This window comes from Microcaecilia unicolor, chromosome 7 (genome assembly GCF_901765095.1).
Source record: "Microcaecilia unicolor chromosome 7, aMicUni1.1, whole genome shotgun sequence".
NCBI classification, from domain to species: Eukaryota; Metazoa; Chordata; class Amphibia; order Gymnophiona; family Siphonopidae; genus Microcaecilia; species Microcaecilia unicolor.
Window position 1 is genome coordinate 15,185,134 of NC_044037.1, and position 22,180 is coordinate 15,207,313.

General features: G+C 43.0%; 1 protein-coding gene across 1 annotated transcript in view; it reads right to left on the minus strand.

Moving 5' to 3' along the window:
- ZDHHC15 (zinc finger DHHC-type containing 15) overlaps positions 1 to 21,692 on the minus strand; it is a 112,312-nt gene extending 90,620 nt beyond the window's left edge. The window contains exon 1 of the mRNA XM_030209931.1: positions 21,529 to 21,692. Within this exon, the coding sequence (XP_030065791.1) occupies positions 21,529 to 21,664 (136 nt within the window). The 5' untranslated portion in view covers positions 21,665 to 21,692. The remainder of the gene's footprint in view (positions 1 to 21,528) is intronic.
- Between the last annotated feature and the right edge of the window lie 488 nt (positions 21,693 to 22,180).

Here is a 22,180-nt window from a genome sequence, read left to right on the forward strand (position 1 = left end):
TTACGAATAAAAAAAAAGAAGAGACATCAGAGAAATAAGGTAGACTTTGAAAAAGGATAAACATAATGGTATTGGTGGACAGGGGAATTCTGCACAAAAATCTGCTTTTGTGGCAATTTCCCCTAGGAGTAATATGTGCTAGAAATCCCAAGATTTTATCTGCACTGTCTAATAATTCAGTTCTCTTTATATTCCACTCGGGTTTTGGAGAGAAGACCAGCAAGCTGCCAGGAAGTCAGTGTTTTGGGCTTTACACACACAGGAAGACTAAGAAAGCAGGAAAACAACTACACCGGCGGTAACCGGTATGTTTTAATACACTCGCTGCTCCAGCCACTGTTCTACAAATAAAACTGCCTTATTTTGAGAAAAGATGCCAAAGGCCACGAAGATATGTTTCTATGGCAACACGATACCGCTGCCAAGCGTAAAATTAACACTTACATAGATTATGGTTGAATATCGGGCCCTAGATCGATTAGTCTAGTGGCTGGATGTTCACATTCTCCACAAAATCTGCTATCGCAACAGAATAATTCATTAATGAAATATGCACCTTCTGTAAAGTGATTGGAGGTTTGCTTATTTTTCCTCTATCAGTTGGACGTCCTTACATGCTAAGGACTTTCAGCACATTTCTTAGACAGACAAGGCCTTAAGTAAGCTTCACCTGTATGTTCAACATCTTTTTCAGAGTCTCTCCTACTACCCCTTTGGACATGAGCATCTGAACCTCTACCTGCTCCTTATTGTTAGAGGCCAATTAGATCCATAAGCTATCATGATATTTGTCTGACTCTTCAGTTTGATTTAAAGAAAAGGGAAGATGCAATGCCTTCAATGTTCAGCTGTCTTTATACTCCACCCCAGTCTTGAAAATAGCATTACTAAGTTGCCAGGGAGTCAACGATCCAAGATCCCACACACAAAAGCAGTCCAAGAAGAAATGAGAGCAACGACCAAGTGTAAGCTGTATGTGTTAATAAATAAAGCCTAGTGTAGTCTCAAGCTCCCATCTTGATGTCCAAAACATACTGCGTAAAAATATGGTAAATATAATTGAACTAGGCAATGAAATGGGTGCTAGCAAGGTAATCCCCCCCCCCGCAGCGTCCTTCCTGTCTCCCCTGCCCCCCCTGCAGCCACCCATCTGGTCTCAGGACCCCCTCCCCACCAACCCTCCTCTGGCCCTGCAGCCACGCATGTCCAGCGACTCTCCTCTCCCCCTGCCCCCCCTGCAGCCACCCATGTCCAGCACCCCTCCTCTCCCCCTGCAGCTACCCATGTCCAGCGACCCTCCTCTCCCTTGCCCCCCTGCAGCCACCCATGTCCAACGACCCTCCTCTCCTTTCCCCTTGCCCCCCCTGTAGCCACCCATGTCCAGCGACCCACCTCTCTCCCCTGCCCCCCCTGCAGCCACCCATGTCCAGTGACCTCCTCTCCCCCTGCCCCCCCTGCAGCGTCCCTTCTGTCTCCCCTGCCCTCCCCTGCAGCCACCCATCTGGTCTCAGGACCCCCTCCCCGCCTCCCTGCCCCCCCCTGCAGCCATCCATGTCCGGCGACCCTCCTCTCCCCCTGCAGCCACCCATGTCCAGCGACCCTCCTCTCCCCCCTCGGTGCATCACTCAAACCCCTACCCCCCCAGCGCATCACCCAAGCCCCTACCCCCCCTCCTCGGGCACATCAACCCCCTCGCCACCCGCAGCCGCCAATACTAACGCTGTCCGGCTGCTGCTGCGTCTCCTGTTGAGCAGCAGCGGCCGGTACAAAAAGAAAAAAAGATTTTAAACCTGAAGCACGGCTCCATAGACAGCCATCTGGCATTGGCTGTCATCTCTGCAGCCGCTCCTCCTCTCCCCTCTGACGTCGCTGCGCTCCTCCAGTGTCTTCCTGCAGGGGCAGTGACGTGGAGGGGAGAGGAGGAGCGGCTGCACTGACGACAGCCAATGCCAGATGGCTGTCTACGGAGCCGCGTTTCAGGTTAAAAATCTTTTTTGGGCTTTTTTCTTTTTGTACCGGCCGCTGCTGCTCCACAGGAGACGCAGCAGTGGCCGGACAGCGTTAGTACTGGCGGCTGCGGGTGGCGAGGGAGTTGAGGTGCCCGGGGGGGGGGGGGGGTAGGGGCTTTGGTGATGCGCCGGGGGGGAGGGTCTTGGGTGATGCGTCGAGGGGGGGGGGTAGGGGCTTGGGTGCTGCGCCGATGGGGGGGCACTGAGAGCTGATTGGTAGGCAGGAGGAGGAGTAGGGAAACACGCTCCGCGTGTTTTCCTACTCCTCCCCCTGCCTGGCTCGCAGTTTTGCAGGGCAGGGGCTTGGGTGCTGCGCCGAGGGGGGGGGGCACTGACAGCTGATTGGTAGGCAGGGGGAGGAGTAGGGAAACACACCTTGCCTTGGAATCAGCTGTCAGTGACATCACTGACGTCAGTGCATTCTAAACTGCCTAGCAGACCACCTCCGAGGGAGCCATAGTACCAGGCACATTAGAACGTTGGAGGTGAGAATTATTATATAGGAAGTGTACAGCTGAGGGTAATTACTGAAAGTGGACAATAAGCTGAAACACGTCTGGAAGTAAGGTGTATGACAGGGAAGGGCTGGCCGCAGAAACTGAGTCACCATAAGATGAGATATTCTGGTTGAAAATGAGTAAGTAAATACAAAGACTTGGCAGAGACAGAAGGTTAAGTGCTCAATGTAAAGTACAAATGGAAGCAGAAACTGTGTGAAGAAAACGTTTCGGGAATATTAACCATCTGGCAAGAGAAGTCCATGGGAATTCAGCATCAGAGCTCAGAACGAGGGTACAGATAGGAAAACTGGGGAATACGTACTGTGAGTGAGAAACTGAAATGAACCTGTTGAGAGAGGAAAAGGAAAGACTCTTACAGCTGCAGTTGAGACACTGGAATGTCAGGTATTTCTGAGAGAGTTAAGAGAGAGATATGACATAAATAGCAGATTAAAAGTAATCATTGCAACAGAGTAAAGGGAGCTAACAAAATAAAGGTGTGATGAATGTGAAGAGGAGGAGGATGGTAAGAACAGAATGTCTTGGATTCTTTTATGTTAGTGTTAATACTGATATTTAGCCTGTAATTTTGAAGTTTTGCTGTATAATTGTGTGGCCTAACACTCTCCTTTCCTGGTGCCTGTCTCAATATAATCTGCCTAGAATTAAGAAATAAATGTGCCACTCCCAAGGGATACGATTTTCCTGCTAGTGGTCCAAAATTAGGTAAAGATGTCCCCATCTTCAATTAGACTCCATCTACTATCCTAGCTCTAAGACTTTCATCTCATGCATTTATCAGTGGTGTAAATTCTACTCAAGCAGCTGGGGAGGGGAGGGATGGGCAAAGAGGGGGCTCCACTGATAGCGCCCTCCCTCCGCTGGGGGCTTTTTCTGATTATTTTGCTTGCTACTTCCTCTTATCCCTGGTTCTTTGTGAGCCCTGAAATTGTACGCTGGAGCTGACTATCTACTTTTCCAGATTAAAAAAGACAGGAGATTAGTATTAAAAAAACAATGCTATTGCTTTGTGTGCTTGATCACATTTTCGTTTGCTATGTAGTCCATCTAATAACAGATTTTAGAAAAGAAATGTGTGCTACTTCTCTGACCTGTTTCTTGCTCTCTTTGCCCCATAGCCTGTCCTGTCTTGTAGCTTTCCTCATTTACAGCGCAGAGCCGGTGGTGGGAGGCGGGGCTGGTGGTTGGGTGGCGGGGATAGTGCTGGGCAGACTTATACGGTCTGTGCCAGAGCCAGTGGTTGGGAGGCGGGGATAGTGCTGGGCAGACTTACACGGTCTGTGCCAGAGCCGGTGGCGGGGCTGGTGGTTGGGAGGCGGGGATAGTGCTGGGCAGACTTATACAGTCTGTGCCAGAGCCGGTGGTGGGAGGCGGGGTTGGTGGTTGGGAGGTGGGGATAGTGCTGGGCAGACTTATACGGTCTGTGCCCTGAAGAGGACAGGTACAAATCAAAGTAGGGTATACACAAAAAGTAGCACATATGAGTTTATCTTGTTGGGCAGACTGGATGGACCGTGCAGGTCTTTTTCTGCCGTCATCTACTATGTTAGTATGTAGTTCTTATCCTCAGCTGAACCCCATTTAATCAATCTTTCTAAAAATCCAACTCACCCCACTAGAAGTACTATACAGCCTCCTAAGAGTTGTCCCCCTACCTTAATTAGTCCCATCTACAACTTCTATATCCCATCTATATTAGTCCCTGGAGTGCAGGAGTGGCCTATTGGTTAGTGCACCGGTCTTGAAATCTAGAGGTGCCCAGTTCAAATCCCACTGCTGCTCCTTGTGATCTTGGGTAAGTCACTTAGGGGGTCTTTTACTAAGCTGCGGTAGCGGTTTTAGCTCATGGTAGAAATCAGCTGGTGGTAAATGCCAAGACGCCCATAGGAATATAATGGGGATCTCGGTGTTTACCACCAGCTGAAAAAAAACCCTTAATGCTCTATTGCCTCAGGTACAAAATTAGATTATGAGCCCTCCAGGGACAGGGAAATACTCAGTGTACCTGAATGTAACTCACCTTGAGCTACTACTACAAAAGGTGTGAGCAAAATCCACTTCACTTCTCTTCCTGCCAAATGTGATGTTTCTTCTCGCAGCAAGATTTTCTCAACTTGCCTGGATGGGAATTATTTCCACCCCGCTGAAGGCTGCTCTCACCATTCCTCACCGTCTCTGCTTCAGGAATCTACCAGAAATACAACTGTGGTCACTGATGCTAATTACAAGCACCAGCATTTCATCAAAGCAAGATTCCTACAGTCTGTTCCTTCCTGGGTATTGCTACAGTTCCCAACTATGGATTATCTTGCCGAGAGCTGTTCAAGCCACCCTGATCCGTCTCAGCATCTGGTCTTCCACAGTCCATTTTAGACTCTCTAACCCTTTCCTTTTTACTTCCTACCCTGTTCCTTTCACCCTATCTCATGTAATTGTATTTGATTCCTGTACATTGTTTATCTTTTGAACCTTGTTGTGAAAGAATTCAGCAAGGGTCTGAGGAGATAATGAACAGGGAGTTGGGGGAGGGGGCACCTTGAGGAGAGAGTTCAATGTGGTGAAGAGAAGTCGAGGATTAGAGCCAAGAGAGTTGGTCAGTTGGATATAATAATCCTGTTTGGCACGTAAAAGAGCAGATTGGAAGGAGGTCAGCATGAACTTAAAGTGTAGGAAATCAGCAAGGGCCTGAGATTTCCGCCAGAGGCGTTCGGCGGAGCGGGTACAGGAACGTAGGTAGCGGATATTAGAAGTCATTGTAAGCCACCTTGAGTTCGCTCAATGTGGAAAAAAGTGGGGTATAAATGTTCCTAAATAAATATAACCCAACTGATTTAGCTCTTCCTAATCAGAGTCACACATTTTAATGGTAAAAAACTTTGGCTTGTTTTGTTTGTATGCCTTGGTAGTCCAGACTTATATATTGTGGCACTATGTAAACATTTTGTAGTAGTTGTAAGCTTAATCAATTATAATGTGTTGCAAAAGTATTCACATCCCAGTACATCAGTGTGTCATCGGCTTATACAATGCACACTAGATAATACTACTGAACTGTTTTATTAAGTGGGGGTCGGTTGCTTTCCCGTGATTATTGTTTCTTAGTACCTTTCTGTATTGCTGTTCTGCTGGGGTATGACGAGTTTCCTGTGTTTGTTTTGTAACTGTCTCTATGAAATAATAAAAAGATGAAAAAAAAACAACAACAACCCCTCCCCCCCCCAAATGTCTTGATTGCATAAGCCTTCATACCCTGTGACAGCAAACTGAAATTAGCTCCCTTTTCAAAAACTGTCTAAATATGGCCAATGAAATACAGCCCACCAGTTCAGGTCACAGTTGTTTAGCTGATCTGAATACTCCTGGATTTAAAAAACCAAAACCAAAAAACAACCAAGCTGTTGCATAGAGTGAACCTGAAGCAAAGGTCTAAACATATTGAGTAATGAGCTGCCAAAAGAACTCCAGGATAATATTATGAAAGGTACAGATCGTGGAAAGCTGTAAGGCATGTTTTTCTTTCCTCCCTGGGTTCTGAAGTTGACATCATAATGGCTACAGTGATGTCAGCCTGATCTACGGAGCCTAGCAGACCAACTCGGAGTGAGCCACGGTCCCAGGCAGCAAGTCAGAACGTTGGAGGTGAGGATTATAATATAGGATAGGGAAAAACTGATGACACCAACTGAGGATTTTCATTCTGTAGTGCAGAATTTAATTTCATCAAAGCTGAACTACTGTAATGCCTTATATCTGGGCCCTTCATTGTCAGTTTTGAAACAATCGCAATTAGCACAGAATGCAGTGGCAAGGTTGCTCGCTGGAGCATTTCGGTTGAGCATATTACACCACATTTGATTAATTTGCATTGGTTACCAGGTGAATTTTGAGTGCAATCTAAAATTTTGTTAATGAACTATAAAGTAGTCAAGACGGACATGCCTTATTATTTGGCGTCTGTATTAAAGACTTATCAACCATCTGGGTTCTTGAGATCTGAAGGATCAGTGTTGTTGGCTGTGTCTGCTTTCAAGAAGGATGATCATGAAGAGACAATGAAGTGCCCTTTTTCATTGGCTGGTCCAATAGAGTGGAATGCATTACCTTTAAAGATCAGGATACAACAGACTGAAAAATTTCAGAAGTTGTTGAAAGGTCAAATGTTTGCTTTGGCCTTTGGAAGACAATAGTGGTATAGTTAATTAATAACTAAGTTGCAAGATGGTTAAAAGTAAGAACAGATGTTGTAATTGTAAATGCGGTGGATGTCTGTCCCGATCTGTGATCCGCCTTGGAGAAAAGGCAGAATATAAATTATGAAACAAATTAAATAAATAAATTCAATTTGATATCATATCAAGGGAGATATCTCTTTCTTTCTATAGTGCTGAAGAAAATTGAGGCTTACGAGAACATTTTCTGGTTTCGGAATAAACATAGACAAGTCAAAGGTATTAAATATCAATTTATATGAAATCAGTGGAAGACCAAAAGACTGGCTGATCAATTTATTAATAAATATAACATAAGACAGAAAACTGCTGTCTGAAGTGAATCATTTCCCTTGCTATATCTGCTGCATAAAAGTTGACAAGAGAGGCAAAATATAACATTTCATAGCTAGGACACATGGCAAATGTAAAAAATGGTAATACTACCAAGACTGCTAGTTGTTTTACGTTCTTAAAACTTTGCTACATTTGAAGAACTTTGAAGCTAAGGTTTGTGGCAATATCTGGAAATGCATGCCTACTGCGTCTTATTGGACTGACTAGATGGAACATGCAGGTCTTTATCTGCCATCATATACTACGTTAGGGTATATCTTGCTTGTTTTTGTGTGGAAGATAAGAAGAAGGGATATTTAGAGTTCTGAATCCTAAGCAAGTTACAATAGAATGAGATATCTTCTAAGAAGCCAAATAATAGGTCCAAATGGAGAAATATTAGTTAGAAGAAACACATATTGGAGGTATACCATACAAGGAAACAAAAACTACCAAAAAAATGTTAACCCAAACATTTTATATACTCAATACATTTTGCATACGTTCTATAATAGACTAAGACAAATTAGACAATACTCTTTATTAATGCCAATAACGTACGAGATTTCCTCTGGCTGCAGAAAATAATTCTCAAAATAACATGAGTATTGCTGAATTGTAACCTCAAATTTTTATTGTGATTTCCAGTTGGAGGGCAAGATAAATCATTAACCTGTCTGCTAAATGCTGCAGAATGTGGAGTTTCAGAGGTAGGAGAAAACAAATTGCAGAATAAGAAAAATACAATATGCACTCAATAGAAATAAAATCACCATAGTTATAAATGAGAAATATTTCTCCATATATCATTGTGGAATCCTTAGATTTTGTTGTTAAATGCTGTCATTGGTGTCGACTCATGGCAACCCTCGAAACCATAATATAAAAAATATAAACCAGCCATTTCCAACCTAGTCACATTAAATTTTCAGGATATCCACAATGAATATGAATGAGATAGATTTGCATGCAACTGAGGCAGTGCATGCAAATCTAACTCATGAATACTCAATGTGGATAGCCTGAAAATCAGATGGGACTAGGTGTACCCCGAGGACTGGGTTGGCAATGGCTGCTCTAAACAGTTGCCTTGAACTGTGTTCAGTCCTCAGGCAGGTGCACTGTTCTTTGCTAAAGCTTTCAGGGATCCTTTTACTAAGCTGCGGTAAAAGGGGGTCTACGGAAGCATGCTCAGGCCCCCTTTTACTGCAGTGGGTAAATGGCTGTCTTGTTTGATCGAAAAGAAATAGCTGTATGGTAAGTCAACCACTTGCCTTGTGGCTATTTTGGGGTGTGGGGGGGGGGGGGTAGCAATTACCTCCACCCACTGAGGTGGCAGTAAGGGCTCCCGCGCTAACCCGGCGGTAAGAACTGGCACTACAAAAATAGCGCGTGCAGGGTGTGGGAACTACTGTTGGGTTCCTGTGGTAGCCCGGTGGTAGTTCTGGAATAGCATCAGACACTGGAGAGTAAAGTGGGAACTGAACTCTCAATTCCCTGGTTCACAGCCTTTCTCTGCTGTATTTGATGCAGAAATTCAAGGTAATAGCAGAACTTTTTGTGATATCTATAAAATGGAGATCTGGAAGAAACTGCTGCCTGGATGTCCAACCACCAACTGAAACTGAACATGGCCAAGACTGAGCTCATAGTCTTTCCACCCAAACCCACTTCTCCTTTCCCTCCACTCTCTATTTCAGTCGATAACACCCTCATCCTCCCCATCTCATCTGCCCGCAACCTCGGAGTCATCTTCGACTCCTCCCTCTCCTTCTCTGCGCATATCCAGCAGACAGCCAAGACCTGTCGCTTCTTTCTCTATAACATCAGCAAAATTCGCCCTTTCCTCTCTGAGCACACCACCCAAACTCTCATCCACTCTCTCATTACCTCTCGCCTTGACTACTGCAACCTACTCCTCACTGGCCTCCCACTTAGCCATCTATCCCCCCTTCAATCCATTCAGAACTCTGCTGCGCGTCTTATCTTCCGCCTAGACCGATACGCTCATATCACCCGTCTCCTCAAGTCACTTCACTGGCTCCCGATCAGGTACCGCATACAGTTCAAGCTTCTCCTACTAACCTACAAATGCACTCGATCTGTAGCCCCTCACTACCACTCTACCCTCATCTCCCCTTACGTTCCTACCCGTAACCTCCGCTCACAGGACAAATCCCTCCTCTCAGTACCCTTCTCCACCACCGCCAACTCCAGGCTCCGCCCTTTCTGCCTCGCCTCACCCTATGCTTGGAATAAACTCCCTGAGTCCATACGCCAAGCCCCCTCCCTGCCCATCATCAAATCCTTGCTCAAAGCCCACCTCTTCAATGTCGCTTTCGGCACCTAACCATTATATCTCCATTCAGGAAAGCTAGACTGCTCCAATTTGATTGACCGCACTTTTTGTCCTTTAGATTGTAAGCTCCTTTGAGCAGGGACTGCCCTTATTTGTTAAATTGTACAGCGCTGCGTAACCCTGGTAGCGCTTTAGAAATGTTAAGTAGTAGTAGTAGTAGTATGATGCAAACTGACTGCTATTGGTTAAATACACTCCTTTATAGATGTGTTATGGAGTGTTATATGAAACATACCAGAAATAAAACAAATGTAATACAAATGTAAGAAAGAAAAGGATTTTATCTAGTGAATGAAAAGCAAAGCCATAGACAAGGCACACAAATATGTGATCTGTGCAGACTGACTATTATCACACTAGAAACCCTTCGATGGAGCTACATTTTTTCAGCTACCCTGAGTTATAGTTTTAATACAACACTATTGTCCCTGTTACCTTATCCATTCTCTAGGGAGGAAGATTAAATAGTTTGCCTTCATCAAAGCAGAGATCAGATTCATTAGTTCCTCATATTTCAGAGCCCTAAAGCCATCATACTCCAGTGTGAAGAGTACACGTAAACCATAGAGGAGGGATAATTTATGGCAAACAGTAAAAGGTAAGAGATCTCATGAACTACTGCATTAGAAATCTGATTTCTGGCCTTTATATGTTTGCTGAATTTCTGCTTTCTACCCAGAGATTAGGTGTTTCTTTTTTTTTTATTATTTATATTTTCAACTTCATTACATAACGATGTTCATACATTGGAATGTATAGATTTGGAACATAACTACAAGTATTTATATTACAAGCAAAATCTTATCATATTAGTCCACAAAAGGAGGATCCAAGATTAGGAAATTCTAAAAAGAAAAAAAACTCACAATGTGACATTTATCACTAAACTGAACTAGAAGGACATTGGGATCCTGCAGCCTAGACAGTACAGCTATGTTGGAACGGACATCACAGGCGGGTCATGTTTTACCTCTTGAGCTAAGACAAAATCTTTTAATTTAATAGGACAGAGAAAAAGGTAATTTACCCCATTTAGAGAAATCATACATCTAGATGGATATCTAAGGGTAAAAGTTCCTCCCAGGGAAAGGATTCTTGGTCTAAATGCCAGCAACTCCCTTCTCCTGGCCTGGGTTTCTCTAGCTAGATCTGGAAAAATACGTATTTTCCTGCCCATAAAATTAACATTCATTTTCCTGAAATAAGAACGTAGAATTAAACTCTTATCTGACTCCAGAGCAAAGAGATTAGGTGTTTCTAATTACTTGGATCAACTAGTAAGCTGGTTGTAAAAAAAAAAAAACCCAACATTTAGGTGTCTGTACGCCTTCCCTTCTCCTCCCCCCTTCGAGCACTCCCTAATTTGGCAGACTAGCCCCTAGCCATGGTAGGCGTCTGGCGTTGCAATGTTGAAAGATGGCGATGTCAGAGGCAGGGCACAGATTCTGCTTTTACAATGGGGTGGGAAATTGGGAGGTCAGAGGAGTGCCTGGGCAGATGTTTGGGGGGAGGGGGGAATTTGGAGATGCGTTCGAGGAATTGGGGAGTGGGGTGACAGGAGGAGGATGTCTGGAGGATTGGAGGAGGGATTAGTGATGGAGGTGTGGCCACTGGTTCTTGAGTCAAGTCATAACATCACTGAATATGTTAAGGATTTCATAGGACCAAGTACAACTGATTTCAGTTTGTCTAAACAGTAAGGAAAAATTAGTTAATTACCTGATAATTTTCTTTTCTTTAGTCCCAAAGGATCAGTCCAGACAAATGGGTTGTGACCATCCGCCAGCAGGTGGAGACAGAGAACTCTGAGTTGTGCCTCATAAGGTCTTGCGCTGTAGCAACCAAGCTAGTATTCGATAACAAAGCAGTGAAAAAGAGAGTGACTTCCAGAGAAAAAACTCCAGCCTTGCCTTTGAAATAATGGAACCAGAACAATACAAACACCCGAAGTAACACAGAACCCGGAAAAACCAAAACCATCACAGAAGGGCGGGCTCTAGACTGATCCTTTGGAACTAAAGGAGGAAAGAAAATTATCAGGTGATTAACTATTTTTTCCTTCCATTATGTCCCAAGGATCAGTCCGTAAAAATGGGATGTACAAAAGAAATCCTTAAGAAAGGAGGTACTGTGATATCCCTGCAGCAAGAACCATGGCCCCGAAGGAAGCATCTGCTCGAGCAGACACATCCAAACGGTAATGTTTAAGAAAGGAATGGGAAGAACACCACGCTGCTGACCGACAGATCTCTGCCAACAAAATTGCACTAGACTCTGCCAAAGACCTGGTAGAATGAGCCTTGACATGCATGGGAGCAGACCTACCCCTCAGAATGTAAGCTGAAGAAATAGCCTCCTTAAGCCATCAAGCCACTGTCGCTTTGGAGGCCGGCAAACCCTTTCGGGGTCCCACAGAGGACAAAAAGATGATCAGACCGCCTGAAATCATTGGTAGCGGTAAGATGGCACATAAGGACACGCTTCACATCTAACAGTCGGAGGGAAGCATATTCTGCAGAATAGACCTCCCTGGAAAAAGAAGGAACACACATGTCTGACTGACATGAAAAGGAGACACAATCTTCGGCAAAAAGGACAGAATTGTCTGTATGGAAACTCCCGAGTCAGAAAAGCGGAGAAAGGGATCCCTACAAGAGAAAGCGTGAAGCTCTGAAACTCTCCATGCCAACGAAATGATAACTAGAAATGACAACTAGAAATGCCTTTAAAGTAAGATCTTTGATAGTTGCCGAAAGAAGGGGCTCAAAGGGGATCGACTGAAGAGCCTTAAGAACCACCTAAAGACTCCACTGAAGACAAATATTGTGGAGAGGGGGACACAGATGAGTGACTCCCTTGAGGAATAACACTATATCAGGGTGAGCACTTCTATGTTTCTGGCGTCGCTGCTGTAGTTTCATGTTACCCGACCCCTGAAGAAGGCTTGTTGCTGAAACACGGACTGTGTCGGGTTCCAATAAACTTGTTTTGAAGCTCTCACTCTATTGCTTGGGCTGGTCATTTGGACTTGGTCTTGCTTCCACCCTTGGTTTGCTGCAATGGTATAATCAATGACACTTTTGGCCCTGTGCAGAGTTCACTTGAAAGTAAGTGTACCCAAGGAATTTTCCTTATTTATTTATTTAGACTTTGCTCACACCTTTTTTCAGTAGTAGCTCAAGGTGAGCTACAGTCAGGTACACTGGGTATTTCCCTGTCCCCGGAGGGCTCACAATCCAAGTCTGTACCTGATACAGTACAACAGTCCTAGGCATTAACATAGCTTAACAGTCTCTTTCCATCCATATTAATTAGAAAAACAAGGAACAACTAGGATATTATAAGACAATAAAGTAATACCTCTTTGTTCTGAAATGCATGCCGGTTCTGCTGATCAGAAATTAAATCTAACTCTTTTCCTATACGTGCATTTAGGTCCTTATACAAAATGATAAACCCACCAATGGCATGGCTCTCAGCATTACTGATGCACGCAAGGTCTTGTGGAATGACAAGCCGCAAACCAAGGATAGGCTTGTGTGCATCAGTGATTAACTAGGTTAACTACCGACAGGTTCTCCAAAGGAGAACAGGTCTCAGATGACATACCAGACAGACAATGTCAGCAAAGGATCACATTTCTGTGACAATAGCAACCACACAGAATGTGGAGGATACGCCTAGCAACCTACTTCTGTATCTTGTCAGGAAAACTCAATGAATGGTTTACCACAAACTAAACTGCAATATAACCCTGAAAGGTAAGCCCTCAGGTTGGAAGACACTCAACAGGCTACTGGGGAAAATAAAGCCAATATTCATGACATAGTTGGAAAACTGCTGCAATTTGAACACATACAATTTATCGTTTATTTGTTTAATATACCGTTACTTATTGCATGGCAAATCAGAATAGTTCACACAAAAAAAAAAACCTTAAAAATATTACTCATTCAGGAACTCCATTAAAAGATACGAAAGAAGATAAATCTCTCACTCAGGAGGGCAAGTCAAACAAAGCATACAATTGTACCATTCATATATCAAAGACAGACATCACAACTTAGGAACCTGTGCAGTCAGTCTACTGAGACTCTGCATCATTTGATGGTAAAAGCTAAATTGGTAATAATAGGTTTTCAGTGCTTTACGAAATTGAGTGTAAGACTTTTCTAATCTAATTTACTTTGGTAATGAGATCCATAACGCAGAGGAAAGAAAGTAAAATGCCAATGAACGAGTGGATTCCCATCTCTGGGGTAAAACCAATCTGTTATCTGTGGAGGAGTGGCCTAGTGGTTAGGGTGGTGGACTTTGGTCCTGGGGAACTGAGGAACTGAGTTTGATTCCCACTTCAGGCACAGGCAGCTCCTTGTGACTCTGGGCAGTGTACTGTGGATTATCCTTTAGCTTAAGAGAGGATGAATAAAGGCCACTCCACCTCCTCTTTTACCAACCCAAGTAGAATAGCTAGCTGTAAACCCAGGACGTAAGCAATGGAATAAATATGACTCTTCCCCAGAAAGGAGCCAGGTTTCTGTTATGGCAAAAATATCCAGACGGTATGTCTGGATAAGATCCGAAATGTATGCAAACTTATGTTTCACAGGCCGACAGTTCAGCAGTACTAGGGAAAGCACTAGATCTGTTGGGTTACAGTGGTCTGAAAAGAACTGGCATCAGGCAACTGGATCTGAGGATCACATGGTATATTATGACAGAAATTAAAGCCAAAGAAGGAACAAAGGAATGGTGTTACATTTATAATTAAGAAGAAGCTTGCGAGAACCTACAGTGCAGTCAGTGAATGCTTAATTTCAGTTTATCTACAAGGAATGCCCATCATCACAACTGTTATTCAGGTATATATGCCGATGACAAATACAGAAGACAAAGTTGATCAGTTCTACAAACAAGTACAAGCTGAAATTGACAGAATAGGCACCCAGAATGCAAAAGGTGGAAAAAGAGAGAAGGTAGCCAAGTGTGTGGAAAAAATGGGCTCAGCAACAGAAACTGGAGACCATCTGACAGTGTTCTGCAAGACCAACACTTCACTTCAAATACCACCTTCCAGGAACACAAGTGGTGACTGTACACATGGATTTACTAGTATGCAAACTAAAGCAAAAAATGAGCAAGCCAGTCATTAATGCAGCAAAGTTCGATCTTAAAAATATGTCATCAGAATTTAAAGATGGAGTGTGTAACTGATTGACAGAGTACCAGAAGAGTTACAGAAGAAACCATGAAAGCTGTAGTATAAGAAAGTGAAAAGTCCTTACAAGAGGTGAAAAAGCAAAAACCACCAAAATGGACGACTGAAGAAATTCAAAATTACTCAAAGTTAAAGCCAGAAGAAAGAGGCAGTCAGGGAACTTAGCTGAAATTGCCAATGTGCCATAAAGGCAAGATAAAGAGAAATAGGTCAACAACGCAAGAAATAGAATGAGAAAAATATAAGAGGAAAAACAAGATCAGCTTTCCTAAAGCTATGAGTAGAGGAGTGTGGTAGCCGTGTATCCCATGCATACTTCCTACCCACCCCCCTCCTCCCACCCTGTCAGACTGTCATAGTAATGCTTGAATGTTTTCACTTAGATACACTGTCAGCTAGCACATTTGCTTATTTCCGATCTGACGAAGAAGGGCAACCTTCGAAAGCTAATCAAGAAATGTATTAAGTTATGTCCAATAAAAAAGGTATCATCTTATTTTCTTTTCCATGTTTTATTTTGTTTGATTTCTATTGATAATGTTAGTCTGATGTTAGTCTGGGAATACGGCTGAAAATTAAAACCCTTGACGCTAGTGTGATATGTCCAATAAAAAAGGTATCATCTTATTTTCTTTTCCATGTTTTATTTTGTTTGATTTCTATAGATTCTACATGGAATGTTGCTATTCCACTAGCAACATTCCATGTAGAAGTCGGCCCTTGTAGATCAGCAATGTGGCCGCGCAGGCTTCTGCTTCTGTGAGTCTGACGTCCTGCACGTACGTGCAGGACGTCAGACTCACAGAAACAGAAGCCTGCGCAGCCTTCTACATGGAATGTTGCTAGTGGAATAGCAACATTCCATGTAGAATCTCCAATAGTAGCAACATTCCATGTAGAATCTCCAATAGTAGCAACAGAATCTCCAATAGTAGCAACATTCCATGTAGAAGTCGGCCCTTGTAGATCACCAATGTGGCCGCGCAGGCTTCTGCTTCTGTGAGTCTGACGTCCTGCACGTACGTGCAGGACGTCAGACTCACAGAAACAGAAGCCTGCACAGGAATGTTGCTAGTGGAATAGCAACATTCCATGTAGAATCTCCAATAGTAGCAACATTCCATGTAGAATCTCCAATAGTATCTATTTTACTGTCATAGTAATGCTTGAATGTTTTCACTTATATACACTGTCAGCTAGCACATTTGCTTATTTCCGATCTGAGGAAGAAGGGCAACCTTCGAAAGCTAATCAAGAAATGTATTAAGTTATGTCCAATAAAAAGGTATCATCTTATTTTCTTTTCCATGTTTTATTTTGTTTGATTTCTATTGATAACCTAAAGCTATGAGAATTAAAGAGAAGATTCCAGTTTAGAATCGGATACTGTAAGACACTCAAGGATCCACTTTAACGATGCTAAGAAGATTTATTTATTTTTTGTCTATTAGATTGTAAGCTCTTTGAGCAGGGACTGTCTTTCTTCTATGTTTGTGCAGCGCTGCGTATGCCTTGTAGCGCTATAGAAGTGATAAGTAGTAGTAGTAGTCTCTTGTAACCAGAGCTAATATTGTGATGTCATAATGCCTCAGTCCACCAATAAGAGCCAACCTCATCAGTGATGTCACAATGGCTTGATTGTCCTATACTTGGCTCACTTTTATTACATAGCTCTTTGAGCAGGGACTGTCTTTCTTCTATGTTTGTGCAGCGCTGCGTACGCCTTGTAGCGCTATAGAAATGCTAAATAGTAGTAGTAGTAGTCTCTTGTAACCAGAGCTAATATTGTGATGTCATAATGCCTCAGGCCACCAATAAGAGCCAACCTCATCAGTGATGTCACAATGGCTTGATTGTCCTATACTTGGCTCACTTTTATTACATAGCTCTTTGAGCAGGGACTGTCTTTCTTCTATGTTTGTGCAGCGCTGCGTGCGCCTTGTAGCGCTATAGAAATGCTAAATAGTAGTAGTAGTAGGGGAAAGAATGCACTGTACCATGAAGATCAAGTGGACTAACAGTCGTTTCAACCTGCCCTTTACAATCAGGAATCATTGGAGATGAAAGAAGGAATTGAAGCAGCACTGAAAGCTTTATCAAAGATCCAGGCATAGATGGTATTCTCACTGACGCATTCCAGCAATGAGATGCTGTTATTACAATTCTTACATGGCTCCACCAGGAAATGTAAAAGACAATACAATGGCCAACTGACAGGAAAAAAGTCTGTGTTCATACCAATACTGAAGAAATGTAATCCAACTAACTGTGGAAATGATCCCACACACCAGCAAGACTCTACTTCAGATCATTCGGTGGAGACAACAACCATACCTGGAACAAAGACTGCCTGAAGCTCAAGCAGAGTTTAGAAAAGGGCAAGGAACACGAGACATCATTGTGGATGCGAGATGGACCCTTGAAAAGACAACAGAATACCAAAAGAATATCTACTTGTGTTTCATTGACTACAGCAAGGCTTTTGACTGTGTAAATCATGAAAAACTGGGTTGCATTAAGAAGCATGGGTCCACCAGAACACCTAATAGTTCTTGTTCACAATCTTTAGATTGTTTGAATGCAACAAGGAGAAACAGAATGGTTCCAAATCAGCAAAGGTGTATGACAAGGCTGCAAACTTTCCCCGTAAATAAATAAATATCTGTTCTATATTACTCCTGAGGGAATTCTGCACACTTTATTTGTAATTTTTGTTGCAGAATTCTCCCATTATAAGAGCTGGCATCTCTCCCCCCCCCCCCCCCCCCCCCACCACCAAGCATGAAATACTCTTCACCATCACCACAGGAGTTTCCCATGCACCTTCCTGCAGACTTCCATCCCATTCCCATAGCACATACACACTCTTCATCAATCTTCTTCCCACCTCCCCCCACTCCATCCACCTTTTCCAGCCACCCTCAGACGCCGTCCATTTTTTCAGCCCCCCCCCCCCCACTATACACTTTTTTTCCAGCCTCTGCCTTATCCACCTTTTTTTCAGCCCCCTACATACCATCAACATTCCCCAACTCCCTGCTTCCCTCCCTGTACACACACCGCTCCAGCGCAGCAAGAGGAGGAGCTGCACATCAGGCTGCTTCCTGCTCCTCTGCTCTCCCAAGCCCAACTGTTCCTTTGAGCCTTGTGGGCCTTTGTACAGCTGCGCGGCTTAAAGAAACCGCCAGAAACCAAGGCAGCAGAAGAGGAAGCAGCCCGACTTGCAGGTGTGCAGCTCCTTCTCTTGCCAGATTGGAGAAGTTAAGTGTGCTGGGAGGGAGGAGAGGCAGCCGGAAAGGGAATATCTGTACAGCAAAAACAGACTTGCTCAGAAAAGGCAATAATGCATCACAGAAGCAGGACTGTATGAAGAAACCCCACATATAAAAATCTGCAGAAGACTCATCAATAACCTCCAGTATGCAGATGATACCATGTTACTGGCTGACAAATTAAGACAAATCTGAAACATCTGATTATCAAGATCAATGAAGATAGTCTCAAAATGGGCCTGCACGTTAATGGGAAGAAGGCAAAGATCCTGACAACTGGTAAAAATCAATAATTTCATCCTTGATGGAGAAGCAATAGAAATAATCAAAAGAAGACAAGAAATCTAACAACATATACAAGACCAAAAATCCAAACTGATGGGGGGATTGGGTCAGTTCGGACTTTCCAGATTCTCGGGCAATACTTTTAAAATTCAAATTTAAGAAAGAATAAAGACGAGAAGAAGAGGAAGAAGAGGCAAATTTTGTTGATTTATACATTAACAAATACAGGGCTCCTTTTACAAAGCGGTGCTACTTAATAGCAGTGGGCTGAATGTGAATGTGCAGTGCTTTGTAAAAGAAGTCCACAGAATGCTTCATTTATTAAAATGGGTACATTTACAGAAAAAAATACACAAAGAAACTTAAATATTATGTCTCATTGAATTAGACCACATTAGGAGAGGGGCATTAAGAATTAAAAACCAAAGGAAGATGGTACTGTAAAAGGAAAAAATAAAGGGAACAAAGGAAATAGCAGGATAACTTATTCAATTATTTCTACAGTTTCACAATAAAGGACCCACAACTTCTGGATTGGTAACCCTTCTACTTTCAAGAAAAAACTGTAACTGAAGTGGGTCATAGAAAAAATAGATATTTTCTCTGTCTCTCTTCCCCCGATCCAATGTCTCTCTCTCTCCAAGTCTCTTTTCCCCAGGTTTGCCAGTCCTGTCCCCAATGACATAAACTTCCTGTGTAGAAGGGAGATCAGCAGGAGTAATGTGCATAGGAAAACGGTCCCACACCTAAGTCTTTACAGCTGTGGGTTTCACAGAGTCTGGATTCTCGGGTGGTCCAGATTTCTCAGTTTCAAAGGATCTGGATTCTCAGGTGGTCTGGATTTCTGGTAGCCGGATTTTTGGACTTGTACTGTAATTCTCTTGGCAGAACAGCTATAAAGGGCCTAGACAAGATCATCACATGTATGCAGAGATGGATCTCTGCAAACAAAGATTTGACTTGTTCAAACTATGGTACTTTCAATAAAGTTATATGGACAGGAAAGTTGGACAGGAAAGAAGCAAAATATCAATGCCTTCTAATTATGGTACTGGCAAAGAATACTGCATATATTGTGGACTGTCCAAAGAACAAATTAATCAGTACTGGAGGAGATTTTTGAGAATCTAAGGAAAGCTTAGGTTTGACTAGACTTCACTTTCATACTTCAGACACTTCAGCAAAGAGAAAGACCATTAAAGAAAACCATCATGCTTGGCAAGGATGAAGGTCAGTGCAAAACAGGAAGACCAGCAATGTGATAGATCAATACAGTGGTCCTCTATCAACAATTAGACATCTGACAGAAGACTGAACAGAGCTCAGGACAATTATCCATATGGTTGCCATGAGACAGCATCTACTTGACAGCACATAAAAAGAGAATAATTTTGCCTTTGATAAAGGGTGACAATTTCAGATGGGATGGTTGAAAAATATTCAAGATAAAAACAGGAAGAATCAGAAAGGAGTATGCAAAGACCACAGGGGCATATGTTGGGAAGCATCTGGCGCAGGGGTGGCAAAACCTTTAAGGAAAACTAGGCAGTTGCCTAGGGAATCTTTAAAAACAGCTGCAAAGAAAAGTGATAGTCCTGATAGACCAACTATCTCAAACAACCATCAGCACATACTTTTGCACACAGGAAGAGTAGGAATTTCCAAATACCCCTTTACTTAAGTAAATGGAGTTTGGAAATTGCCCTTATTACCCATATAAAGTTTAACATTTAAATTGTATGACAGTCAATTATTCATTTTTACATTGTTCTGGGTGGAGTGGCACAAAGATGATCATGACTGTCGAGTTTATTAAAATCTAACTGGGTGTCTAGGGTCTTTTTTTCGTACATGTAAAGTGGTGTGGTAGCCGTGTTAGTCCACTTTGAAAGGTAACAAACAGAAATAAATCAAAACATAGAAAAGAAAATATGATGATACCTTTTTTATTGGACTAATTTAATAAAAAAAGGTATCAAAATAACTCCAAAAATTTTTAAACTAGTCTTGAAAGCAACATTTTAAAATGTTATCATTCCAAACAAAAATGTGTGGTTTTTTTTTCCTGTATTTAACTTTAACTAATGTGACTTGATCCAAGCCTCAATCAGATTAACACAGTCCGCAATCTGCCTGGTTGCCACATCTTTTAGGTAAGACTCAGGACGGAGTGGAGGAGTAGTCTAATGGTTAATGCAGGCAAAACTTAAGATTGTGAGCCCACTAGGAACAGATAACGTACCTGCATATAATGTGTACAGCGCTGCGTACATCTAGTAACGCTATAGAAATGATTAGTAGTAGTAGTAATCTTACTTTTTTCTCTGTTTTGTTTTACTTCTATAGTAGGTGTAACAAATTCTTTTTTTCTTTTTGATTCATATTTTTATTGAAGGTTTCCAAAACATACACCATAAAAGAAAAGACCAAATCAATCAAACAATAGTAACACTAGAACAAAGAGAGGAAAAAAATAACTTTACCAACATTCCATGAAAATACTAAGAGGCAAGGCAAAAGGTCAAGCAGTGCTATGAGATTCCAGACAAAATAGATCTAAGCGAGCCCAAGTCTTTAAAACAGACTATGATGTTTACGGGCAAGGAGTGCTTCATACTTTTGTATTACACAGACATAACTCCACCATTCATTATAATTGAGATTCACATTATTCTTCCAATTTGAAACAATTCAATGTAAAGCGACTGCTAACAAGATATTGAACAATTTCTCATCGGACTCTAGAAGAGGGATATTAGGGGCAGAGGCTCGTAATATCACAACTTCATATGAGATTTCCATAGACACAGGCATTGGAGCCGACTTTGTGGGTCCTTGAGCACCCCCAATATTGAGAAAATTCCTTGTATGTGTCCAGTGAGGGGTTATTTCCATTGGGCTTAGCACCCCCAATAATTTTTGAAAAGTTGGCTCCTATGGACACAGGCAAATGAAAAATAAGACACATTTTTGTCCAAATAAGTCGCCAGTATGCTCTGACATTTTTACAGAAAAAGACCATCAGGCGTATTTTCAAAGCACTTTGGGAGGCTAAGTGCTTTGAAAATATGCCTCATTGCATATGTGCTAATGATCCATCGGTCTCCTGACGACGAAATTCTAATTCTTCTCTATTTGCCTGTCATTGTTCCTGCTTTGCTCTGTGCCACACAAGCTGTCTTTCGGTACCTCTTGACTGTCATGCTGTGAATGTGATTCTGTCACCATGACTGTCACGCTCAGAGAAGGTGGGCGCACACTTCCTGGTTCACCGCAGAAAGGGAGAGCAAAGGGCCGACCAGACCCCCCCCCCCTCTTACCTATACAAAGCTCGACGACATAGGCGTAATAGGACCAGAGCACGACCCCGGTGATGATGAGAACAGGGACCCAGGAGAAGATGCGCTGACAACAGCGCAGCCCCCTGGACGCAGCCATCTTCCAGCCCAGCCGCATCCTCCTCCCACCTCATCAGCGCTCGACTGCTCGCTCTGCAAGGTGCGCGGCGCTTCTCGCTCCCACACTCGGCACTGGACTGTGCGGCACCTGCCGGGAGGGAGGCGGGCTCGGATGCTGGGGCCTGTACTGCGGCTGCGCGCTCCGGCTCTCGGTTCTCGACTGCAACGCCTAAGACTGGAACAACTAGAGGGTGGATAAAACAAGAGACGAAGGGACGTCAAAACGTTGCATCCAATTTGGTCAATCTGTTTCCCTTTCCCCGCGCAGCCGTCATTGCCGTACACTCAAAACAAAGCAAGCAACTTATGAGCGGCGCTGCTGCATCCACGTTGTCGTTCTTTATTGTTGGTAATATTTTCAAACATGCTGGCTTGGGAGATGGGAATAAGTAACTACATAGTAACATAGTAGATGACGGCAGAAAAAGACCTGCACGGTCCATCCAGTCTGCCCAACAAGACAACTCATATGTGCTACTTTTTGTGTATACCCTACTTTGATTTGTACCTGTGC